This window comes from Amyelois transitella, chromosome 29 (assembly GCF_032362555.1).
Source record: "Amyelois transitella isolate CPQ chromosome 29, ilAmyTran1.1, whole genome shotgun sequence".
In the NCBI taxonomy this organism is placed as follows: domain Eukaryota; kingdom Metazoa; phylum Arthropoda; class Insecta; order Lepidoptera; family Pyralidae; genus Amyelois; species Amyelois transitella.
The window spans coordinates 4,475,274-4,487,375 of NC_083532.1; the positions used below are offsets into that span (position 1 = coordinate 4,475,274).

Sequence of the window (12,102 nt, forward strand, 5' to 3'; positions counted from 1 at the left end):
TCAAAGACTCAGAGCTCGATTATAAACCTTCTCTTTTACTCTACAATGAAATCCTACTAATATTATTAATGCGAAAGTTTTTGAGTATGTCAGGATGTCAGTATGGATGTTTGTTACTCTTTCACGCAAAAACTACTGAACCGATTATGATAAAATTTAGTATGTGAAAGAATTTCATTTTATAAAATTGAATGTGTGTTTATTCATTTTTATCCTTTTCACGCATGACTAAAAATAATGCCACTCATAGTTCTATCGGCTCTGTCTACCCCGCAAGGGACGAAGCCCTATCCTAATACCAATGTATCATTTAATTACAATCAACCATAGGGTGAAACCACACTGCCTAAATCAACTTACACACTAGCGATCCGTTATCCAAACATCGGAAAGCTGAGATAATCACAACATAATTACCTCAGTCAAGGCAGCTGTTATACCTAATGAAAAATAACTAAAGTATGGAAAAAACGATCAAATATATGGTGTTGTTCCCGGCACCAAATGGAAAAAAGAATTGGACCACTCCCCGTCTCATTCCCGTGGATTCTTCTGGTGGTGATTCTTAATAAACTTGGGATTCTTCTTTCAAAAAAGTTCTCGAGTAGAAATTCTCCTTTAGTGCACCCCCGTTTCTTCTTTTTACATACATACATACCTACATATGGTCACGTCTTATATCCCTTGTGGGGTAGACAGAGCCAACAGTCTTGAAAAGACTGATAGGTCACGTTCAGCTATTTAGCTTAATGATAGAATTGAGATTCGAATAGTGACATGTTTCTAGCCCATCGCCTAATAAATAATCCCAAGTTTGTAAGCCTATCCCTTAGTCGCCTTTTACGACATCCATGGGAAAGAGATGGAGTGGTCCTATTCTTTTTTGTATTGATGCCGGGAACCACACAGCACTTCCTCACGATATTTTCCCTCTAATGTACATAACTTCCAAAATAGTCATTGGTACATGGCCGATGTGGGATTCGAATCTTTATCCCTTACGAGGTAGACAGAGCAAACAGTCCAGAAAACTGAAAGGCCACGTTCAGCAGTATTAGCTTAATGTCAGAATTGAGATGTATATTAAATTCTGTAATATTATTATTTTTGCCTTACGAAACTTATCACGCAAATGACTGACAGTCAAAAATCAACCTTAAGATGTAGTTTCGACAATCAATTTTGCCCTAATTGAAATATAAAGCACTGAATACATTCAGCCAATTGCCATTTATAAGGATTTTGGAAAATTGTCGTGTAAGCTCAAAGATTGTTAGAATTTAGTACTATACTCGTATATAATAATATTGGGCATTTTGAAACATTAAAGAAACCTATGTTATTCCTAAAGATATAAATATAATATCCCTGCTTAATTTCATCAAAGTTACATACATACATACATACATAAAATCACGCCTCTTTCCCGGAGGGGTAGGCAGAGACTACCTCTTTCCACTTGCCACGATCTCTGCATACTTTTTTCTTCTTCTTCTTTCTTCTTTTCATCAAAGTTATCAATGAAAATACATATTTCATTTATTCGCTACAATTTTTAGCTTCATGTGCTACGAACAGCGTAGACTGTAGCATAAATGCTACGCCGTAGCTTGTTCTACGACGTAGACTGCTACGCCGCTATGCATGTAGAAATAAAAAAAGTAATTCACGGTGACTTAATTTTACTAATTCAATATACTTTTTAGCTTTTTAAAATTTTCGAAGCTAAAAAATTTCATCATCATTTTTTTTATAAAAGAGGACTGACTGACTGCTTTTAGAGATAATTATTTAGAGGTTTGAATTTTATTATGTAGGTTCCTAATTTGACTTAGGAGTGAACTAAAGTAATCCTCAAATTCCCATGGTGACGGAAATTTGTGTGGTTTTTCGTTTCACTCAAATAGTCGTAAGAAATTCCAAAATCAAACCAAAATGCGCTAATTGTATACCAATCCTTAAAAAATAATGCAACTCAAATTAGTCACTTTTCCCTAAACATTAAAGTTCATCTTCCTATACATCCCACTGGTATCCCGTTTCATGTAATCGAAGATAAGTGGATTATAAACAGAATGCGCGCGCAACTACGACGCTGAGACAAGATGGCGGCGGGTTCTTTATCGGGGCGAATACGGACTAGGTATTTTGGAACAATTGCCGAATATTAAATCAGTATCAGGTACGATTCCCATTGAAAAATTATAATGAAAAAATGTGTTCAACTGAAGTATTTTTTTTTGTTACGTATCATTTCAGCTTCAGTATAAGGTATGTATTTCCTTTGATAGATTAAAATAATAAAATGTTATTTTGCTTTATTTAAGCTTTGAAAAATGTAAACTACCAAATTTTGCGCGGGTCTTTGGGAATTTCTAAAAAAATAAAGTATCCTTTGTTTCTAATAAGGCTTTTGTCTGTCTCTGTACAAAACATAATTAATATTTTTAAAATGAGTCTTCGCTGCTTTAAAGGAATGCTTATAACAAGGACTATGGATTCGATAAGTCAGATTTTAACATGCAACTTAGCCCTTTTAAACTTCGCAACCTTTACAGGTGTTATCCTATATTGGATTATGGTTACACATACAATACTCGAATGTGCAGGCTTCCTCGTGATGTTTTCCCACACCGCAAGAGAATCGGAATAAAATAAACAGCTAGAATTATTTTAAGTCAATGTGCAGTACAAATTTAAAAAATAAATGAATAGAACTCAATCTGATGATAACTCAGATAAGAGTGACTGGTAGGTACATGGCCTAGTTAGGGTTTGACCCTGTGCCTCCATTAGGAATTTTAATCGACACTTTACACAGCGCAAGTATCATTGATACTGACATATCAGTATTTGAGTATTTAAAAAAAATACCGGTTCCATAATGCTGATAATAAAACACCCATCCCAGTGTTTTGCGGACACCCAATAGATCCGCTCTTTTATATCTAAAAAAAATATATATTTTACCAAATAAACCTAATCAAATTCCACTATTTTGTACCCGAAAGTTTTCTTATTATGTATTTTTGAGATTGCCTTATTAAAACTTGAAATTTTTGTGGTACTATTACGAATTTTGTACTGTGTAACTTTATATATTCGTACATTCGTCGTATCTTTTCATTTCACTGCGCTGTTTTTTGGAGTCTTTTGAGGTATGTAATTCAATTATTTCAATCAGTTTTATGTTAATGTGGTTGGTAAGTGTTTAATAATTTTTCAGTGATACTTTCTACTTATATGAATGATACTTACAGATAAGTTAAATAGAGAATTACAGATATTAATTATCTAGATATTAAATTACTACAAATCAGTAAAAAACCTTATTATTTTTTCTATTTATTTTTCTTCCTGTTCATTATCACGTTACTTAGACATAGTTCTGTTTTCGACAGAACGCGTTAAAAATACAGTCAATAACATGAGTGTATCGGATTAAATAAATATAACATAGACATATTATATATTTCTATGAATTGCCCTCTTTTTAACCGCCTTAAAATAAGGTGGTTCTCAGTTCGACCTACATGTTTGACCGCGATTATCTCGCGTTTAGCTAAACCGATTGTGATGCGGTTTACAAGTGTTTATTATACTTAAGACAATGTATAAGAATTTAACCGACTTCAAAAAAGGAGGATATCGATTGGCGGCTAATCTCTTTTTACGAAAGTTTTACCGTACCGTAGTTACCGCTTCTTCTGCACTGACGCCTTGGAAGCGGCAGTAAACTTAGTTTTAAGTAATTTATTTGACGTCAACCAATGTTGTTAAACCATACGTTTTGACAATTATTAAGCGATATATGAAGTATCCTATAATAATGAATAAAAATTTTGAATTTTGAATGTTAATTTTTTAGATTTATTGTATATTGACTTTTTATATTTTTCATCTTTAGATGGCCCCAGTAAAATTTGGGCTTTTCAAAGCTCGTAGCCGGGATCAGGAGCAGCCGTCTACAGAAAACCTGTTAATCAGCGACAGTAAGTTTCTACATACATATAGTCACGTCTATATTCCTTGCGGGGTAGATAGAGCCAACAGTCTTGAAAAGACTGATAGGCCACACTCAACTATTTGGCTTAATGATAGAATTGTGATTTAAACAGTGAAAGGTTGCTAGCCCGTCTACTAAAAAAGAATTCCGAGTTTGTAAGCCTATCCCTTAGTCGCCTTTTACGACATCCATGGGAAAGAGACGGAGTGGTCCTATTCTTTTATGTACTGGTGCCGGGAACCACACGGCACTAGGTTTCTACACCTACATTAGTTTGACTGCTAACCGATGCTATTGCTGTGACGAACTTGCACATTCAGGACCTACCATCAAAAAGCAACGAATTTAGCGCCATCTTCAAAAGAATACAATTTTTCGGAAATTCCACGGGTGTTATAGTTTTTACCGGGATAAAAAGTACCATTTATCTTTCTCTTTATACGAGTATATAAGTTCGCAAAATTACAAGAAGATTCAGTTGTTTCAGTATTTTATTTCCTTCCGAAAACTATGTCAAAGTTTCGCTTTGATTATGAAATCCGATATGCTCTTCATTGGATTCCATTAATTTTGCAATAGTACATATTTATATCATCCTACTAATATTATAAATGCGAAAATTTGTGAGTATGTCAGGTTGTCAGTATGGATGTTTGTTACTCTTTCACGCAAAAACCACTGAACCGATTACGATGAAATTTGGTATGAAGGTAGCTGAAGACCAAAATAATATATAGGCTACTTTTTATCCCGGAGTTCCCGCGGGATTGATATTGTTTCCATGCGAACGAAGTCGCGGGCGGCTCTAGTTTATTATAAATGGAGGATATAAAAAAAAATATTTTTATAAATAGATACCTATTCTTTTTTCGATTGGTGCTGGGAACCACACAGCACATAAGTAATATATATATTTTGTTAGAAAACATAGAAATGTTAATAGCGTGTTTTAGAACTAGACATCAATCACAGTGTGTAAAAACTACTTAAATATATCTTATATATAAAATTCTCGTGTCACAATGTTTGTCTCCGTACTCCTCCGAAACGGCTTTACCGATTTTAACCAAATTTTGCATGCATATTCAGTAGGTCTGAGAATCGGCTAACATCTATTTTTCATACCCCTAAGTGTTAAGGTTTGTCCACCCTTAACATTTTTTTTTAACTAGAAATTACTTAAAATTTCTTTATATGGCAATACAACGTTTGCCGGGACAGCTAGTAATTTATAATGTCATACCCACAGCCACCCCCAGCTCGCCTGTCCCCACTACCAGCAAAGGTCTGATGGAGGACCTGACCCCCGCAGACATAGCTGACTTGCACATTGATAGCGACGATGACGAGGTAAGATAACACATTATATATGTATATATATAAGATTCTCCTACTCTGCAGTAGCAAATTATAATTACATACATACATATATGTAATGCCGTGTGGTTCCCGGCACCAAGTACGGAACAAAGTATTTATACAAGCTGAAAGTAATTCTTTTAGTCACGCCTATATCCCCTGCGGGGTGGACAGAGCCAACAACAACAGTCTGGAAAACACTGAAAGGTCACGTTTTTCAAATTGAGATTCAAATAGTGACAGGTTGCCAGCCCATCGCCTAAAAGAAGAATCCCAAGTATGCCTACCCCTACCCAAAGTTACAGAGTAGGTAGAAACATAGAGAAAGTTAGGCTGTTATAGTTTTGAAACGATATCCAGTGTGTTAATTAAGTTTCCTATTAAACTTGTGTAATTATCTATCGGCTGGCTTCAAGAACAGCTTTATATTTATACTAGTTATTGCCCTCGGCTCCGCCCAGGTTTAGGTCGCGTTTTGCGTAATCTGTGATCACAATTATCCAAACCTATATACCTATATAACTTAAAGATAATTCTGTAGTATTAAAACAAAGTAGAATTCTAGTTTTATCCAAATTAAATATCTACGTATAATTTATCCAAATTAAGCCAAATAGCTGAACGTGGCCATTCAGGCTTTTCAAGACTGTTGGCTCTGTCTACCCTGCAAGGAATATAGACGTGACCAAATGTATGTATGTATGTATAATTTATTCATCAAAAGAATCTTTACTTTCCACTTCTTCGTTGACGGAAGACGTAGTGGTATATACGAATTTGTTGCCTGAGATTACTCGTTAATCGTGGAAAAAACTCCAGGAGAATTCAAATAAATTCAAAATACAAATCTTTTAAATATAATGGGACACTTCAACTGTACAATTATCCGAACTTAGATTATAAATGTGGACGAGAGAATACGATGTTGTGATAATATGTGTCCTATACGAAATATAAATAAAAAAAATTATGGATTGATTTGATTGAATGATGTTGTTAATAATTTACTGACGGCCTCTGTGGCGCAGCGGTAGTATGCTTGTATGTGACACCGGAGGTCCCAGGTTCGAATCCCGGTCAGGGCATGACGAGAAAATAACTTTTTTTCTGATTGGCCTGGGTCTTGGATGTTTATCTATATAAGTATTTATTATAAAATATAGTATCGTTGAGTTAGTATCTCGTAACACAAGTCTCGAACTTACTTCGAGGCTAACTCAATCTGTGTAATTTGTCCCGTATATATTTATAATTTATTTAATAAGTAATTTTCGTTGCAGATTTCCGAAAAACCAACATCGACTCGGAGAATCAGTGACTGCAGTCGGTTAGAAGATAATCAGGTTAAATTCTACTCAAGAACTATGTTGAGCCTTGAAGGCATAAACACACGATACTTAAATACATATAATCACGTGTATATCCCTTGCGGGGTAGACAGAGCCAACAATGAGGCAGGCCACGTTCAGCTATTTGGCTTTAATATAGAATTGAGATTCAAATAGTGACAGGTTGCTAGCCCATCGCCTAAAAGAAGAATCCCAAGTTTATAAGCCTACCCCTTAGTCGCCTTTTACGACATCCATGGGAGAGAGAAAAGAATTGACCGTTGACCCAAAATGGTATATTAAATTGAAGGTTTCCTTAGCGAAGCTCTAGGTCATTAAGTAAACAGACAAATTTTGGGCCAAATTTGAATTAAAACTTTTTATTCATTATTATGATACATTTCAATATCACTTTATAATTGTCATTATGTTTTGGTTTCACAACATTGGTTGACGTCAAATAAATTACCTACTTAAAACTAAATTGCCGCTTGCAAAGCGTCAGTGCAGTAGAAGCGGAATCAAACCGCACTGCAGCATTTTCTTCGATAACGTTAACTTCACAATTATCTTGTTCTTCACTATTATATTTGTGTATAGTTGATTGTTGAACAGCCGAACGTGGCCTATCAGTATTTTCAAGATTGTTGGCTCTGTCTACCCCGCGAGGGATAAAACGTGACTATATGTATTGCATTAGCGATAAGTCCGCTTTTGTACCATCTCATCATCATCATCATGTCTGTTTTGTGCTGTTTTGTATGTTTTACTCTTATGGTAAGAGTTTTATCTACGTATGTACCTATGTAGTTGATGGCCCATAATGTCATTCCCTTCACCACAGATGAACTACCACCCCCTACAAAATCAAACATCTACCGACGCCACATCAGTCTCCACTCTCCAAGATTTAGACGAAAACTTCTTCGACAACACTGACGATCTAATTGATGACGGGGCGACATCATGCGATGCTTACTCCATACAGTTTGACGAAAGCTCATTGGCTGCCAGCGAGGATCTGTCAGTGTACTGTGGCACGCTTAAGAAGCCTAAGAAGAGTAGGAGTAAAGAGGAACAACAGATGAGGGATATTGATATGTGGAGGGCGAGCAATGTGGAAGTTATGCAGGTGAGTTGAGTTGAGGTCTTTTCAGAGTTAAATGCATTAATTTTAATGCCACTCTTGCGATTAAGGGAGACATCCAAGTTTTGTTTGGTTTGTTGCGTTTTGGACTGTAGGGCAGTCCAAAACGCAGAGTTGGACAATAAAAAGACGATGTTTTATGGTGTGCGTAAACCCTAAATGGCTTAAAAATCTTGTAAAAGCTTATTTTTCTTTCTTCATAACTTCTCGTTTATAGCTCTTGTTTAGTGTCCATCTTGGGTGTGTGATTTATCTCACGTATGTTTATGTAGGTTTATAATATTTGTAACATAATGTAGATATATTGACAATAGTATAGGCTTTAAGTTAACTTAGCGCCACTTGCTAATTTTTTATCTGGGTGAAGTTTTATACGCAATTTACAAGTTACTTCATCAATCCATACAGCTGAACTATTGTTCACTGCTTGGCCTAGGTCGCTTTCCGGGCACGTTTGGCTTTATAATATTATTTTATAACTATTTCAATCTCAATTCTAAGGGATATAAATGTGAATATATGTATGTATGTACCATGTATCACCTTCTCTCTCCAGAACCTTCTAAGCAGAAGTGGCACCCTTGACGAGCAGATCAAGTGGGAGGCCATCGCGACCGCCCGGGGTCTCTGCACATTGACTGACAGCTGCACATGCGGAGACTGTACTAGGGCGAAATATTTAGCAGGTATCTTACTATCATCCAAATACCCTTTACCAAACATTGAAAATTGTGTGTTACTAGAGGAAGCAGCTCCACCCGCGATGTTCAATAAATACCGTTTATTCCTGTTCCCGCGGGAATTTTGGTAAATCTGCTTTAAGTGCTCCCTTAGTCTCCCTAAGGAACCTTCATACTAATTTCTACTTTCTACGCTCAGAAGTATCAGCTAAGCGTTGTCCGTCTCTTATTAACGGGAGAGTTTTATTATATTGATACATTCTTATCAATCTATATATTTTTTTCAGGAGTCACAGATGGCGATGGCGGTCTTGGAGCAGCCCCGCTATTCAACGCTATCAGCGTAGGCTGTCAAATACAATGAATTTACTTGGATGACATCCTAGTTTTCATTCTTCGAATCGCGATTCAATCCTTATTATCGCGTTTTAATGGATTGCTGAAACCAAATATCATCTCATTAATTGTTTATTTATTAATTTTGTTATGAAGTAGAGGGGAAAAGATGCAAAATTTGGTCGACCTCGATTTGATGGTAAGCTGTGGTGATGTCCATCTTGGTCATAATTTCTTTAAAGTTGAGATGTTTTATGAGAAGCTAAACGGCGTTGTTGTAAATGGAATGAGACTGCTTATACAGTGACTGAATGGTAATTGTCTTGTAAGAACTCTGTTTAAAGTAAATACGATGTAATGTATGTAGTAATTTTGTATGACGGTAAATTATCTTAAATGTAAAAATCCTCTTTGACAAAATGTCCTTGATACGCATCAAGTTCGGAGATATTTCATATTATTTGGATACAGATTTGACTGAATTATTGAAATGAATATAGAAAAGAGGAGAGAAGAAAAATTTTATCCATAACTAGTTGCGAATTAACGGCGAAATCCGGAGAATGCGTTAAAGAAATTTCTTGATCTTAATTTTATCTAATTGAGAAATATTTATTTGTGCCATATTCAATAAAAAGGTTCCTCTATCTTTCTTCCAGCTTACTCGTTATTGCTGATTATTATTTTATAAGTTTTCTAGCTGTTAGAGAAAGTAAGTAATTGTTATTTTAAGAAACCAACGCATATTTCGTTACTTTTAGGTGCTATCAATATCAAATACAATTCAATTTCGTTGAAGTAAGAAATGATTTTGTGTTAAGTGTTTTAGCCACCTTTTAGCTTTGTTATCATTAAAAAAGAGGCACTTTTTAATTACGAATAAAATTAATGCGTGTTATTTTAATACTTAGTCACTTTTTAGACACGAGGTTTAATGTACTTAAACGTTCACTTTGAAACAAGTGGTTTCATTCACGAATATTGAAAAAAAAGTATCTTATAACTTTTCTCTTTCTAACTCTGAGTTTAACCAAACAGGTAGAATAAGAGAGAAGATAAAACTTGTTAATGTTCGTATTAGACATTCAAGTAGGTATCATGGCCTCAAACTCCGCGTAAGACTGATGTTTGTCTCTTTTATGTGTAAGCCTAGTCCTAAACTAAAATACCTACCTATTTTTTATTCGTCAATTGATTCCGTCTTGGTGTCTAGTTACTTTGTGGTGTGAACTTACACCACACTTTGCCTTTGCCTTATAAACCAACTATTGTAACTTTGAAGCTATAATTATCTTACGGATACATTTTAGACTACCCGAAACCGATGAGCTTTCATGAAAAGAATTATGAAATATGCGGGGATCGTCTTATTATCGCGTTTTAATGGATTGTCGAAACCAAATATCATCTAATTAACTGTTTATTTATTACTTTTTTTGTGAAGAAGAGAGAAAAAGATGGAAAATTTAGTCGACGTCGATTTGATGGTAAGCTTTGGGTCGATCGTAAGTGGACAATCTGCCTACCTCTCCAGAAAAGAGGCATGATTTTGAGTATGTATGGCCAAATAATACAACATAAAACCTGGATAGGCTTTGCATTCGCAATTAATCCCGACTTCACACGGCGACCCAGCCAGTAACACCTCCAGCACTGACTCAGGCGCATTGCGTACATCACAATTTAACTCTGCCATTTCGCAAATTCGTGTTTTTTTTTTACTTTAAGCACAAAAAGATACAGTGACATATTCAAACTTTCACATAACTGAACTAGTTAATATAAATGGAACATCCGCGGATGACTATGAAATTAGGATCAAGATCTGTGTTATTTATCGAATTTACAGATGATTCTGACACCAGTGTTAATCAAATATTTCGTTTCCAGTATAATGAATATATTCTTTATACTTTTTCCATATGTAATCAAAAATAAGTCAATTTGGTATTATTATTCTTAGTTAATTAATGGGAAAATTTGGAAACAGGCAATTGGATTAACCGTGATCGATCCAATACGGGTTAGGTTCCCCTGAAAAGGTTGCGGAGGTCAGACGGGAGTCGCTTCGTGTAAAAACCTGACTCACCCAATCCAGGATCCACGGTCAAAGGCACACCCTAGGCCAGAGTGGTTAGGATACAACCGGGACTATAGGCAGGAGAAAGAATTGATGGGAAATTTTGTATATTAATGTATGTAGTACCTTGACTGAAACATTTTGTACCTAATTCCTGCAGATCTCGTTGTAATTGTATGTTTGTACCTGAGGTTTATACTCATTTTTCTGTTTATCAATTTTTTTACCTTTATCTGTGCCTGATTTTGGAATGAATAAAATAAATGATGCCATGAAAATAAAAGTGTCAAGTGTGTTTCTAATTAAGATAGCTATTAGTGAACTTATGTGTACTTAGATATAAAATGTGTGTTAAATCAATCTTTTCTTATTTGTATTTTAAAGCCTATAAAGTTTTTTTTAATGCATACTGTAATTATAACCGATAAGTCGCCTTTGACAGCAGGATAGAACGATTATATATATGGGGTTGGAGTGATAGGAACGGGAATAAATGATTGTCAGTTCTTACGACTTTTTAAAACGGTCGTGTTATATTTAGCAGTTTTACAAATTAGGTAATTATTAACCGACTTTTTTTATTTGTTATTACTTATTTGACTGCCTTTGTCTACAATTTAGAAATACTCATTACTGTCTGTTTTTATACGAAACGACTCTCTATTGACCTGCAACCTTTACAAGGGAACTATTCCCTGCCTTGATGATCATTACACATTCTGAATGTGCAAGTTTCAAGATATTTTGTAGTGAAAATTGAATAAATCATTCAATGAAGTGGCTGATTAATTATTTAACCGTATAATTATTTTTTTACCTCGATAATGACCACTTTGTGCAAAATATTGTGTAGGCAGTATTACTTTCTAGTCAACTAGTGTAAATGCAATTAATTATTCTCTTGTAAATTCGATGTGTAAGTAACTATGTAAATTTAAAACTTTGTGGTCTTTGAACTTGAAGAGAGATACTCATAATCATATATGATAATACATAAAATGTTAGACGTAAAATTATTTAGAAATAAAATTTATCTGGACCATGAAATTGTCAAAAAATTTACATTCTTACATGTAAAGATGGATGTTAATTAAATACTTACGTAGTAATGACAACCCTTTTAAATAAAAAACATTTTTTCCATTAATTTGAAACATGTCAAAATT

The 12,102-nt window shown here is 34.8% G+C and overlaps 1 protein-coding gene across 1 annotated transcript; it reads left to right on the forward strand.

Moving 5' to 3' along the window:
• The first annotated feature begins 3,907 nt into the window (after nt 1–3,907).
• LOC106138577 (uncharacterized) lies at nt 3,908–9,819 on the forward strand. Its single transcript, XM_013339756.2, has 6 exons — nt 3,908–3,992; nt 5,256–5,356; nt 6,646–6,708; nt 7,538–7,825; nt 8,397–8,526; nt 8,808–9,819. Exons 1-6 carry the CDS (start codon nt 3,908–3,910, stop codon nt 8,882–8,884), a joined length of 744 nt encoding a protein of 247 aa, XP_013195210.2. The 3' UTR covers nt 8,885–9,819.
• The last annotated feature ends 2,283 nt before the right edge of the window (nt 9,820–12,102 follow it).

What these genes read in the sequence shown, in the direction of transcription:
- LOC106138577 (XM_013339756.2), top strand. Translation starts at nt 3,908, where the DNA reads ATGGCCCCAGTAAAATTTGGGCTTTTCAAAGCTCGTAGCCGGGATCAG. An exon ending in GTCGGTTAGAAGATAATCAG is followed by an intron (nt 6,709 to 7,537) that starts GTTAAATTCTAC and finishes CCTTCACCACAG; the next exon opens with ATGAACTACCACCCCCTACA. An exon ending in GCAATGTGGAAGTTATGCAG is followed by an intron (nt 7,826 to 8,396) that starts GTGAGTTGAGTT and finishes TTCTCTCTCCAG; the next exon opens with AACCTTCTAAGCAGAAGTGG.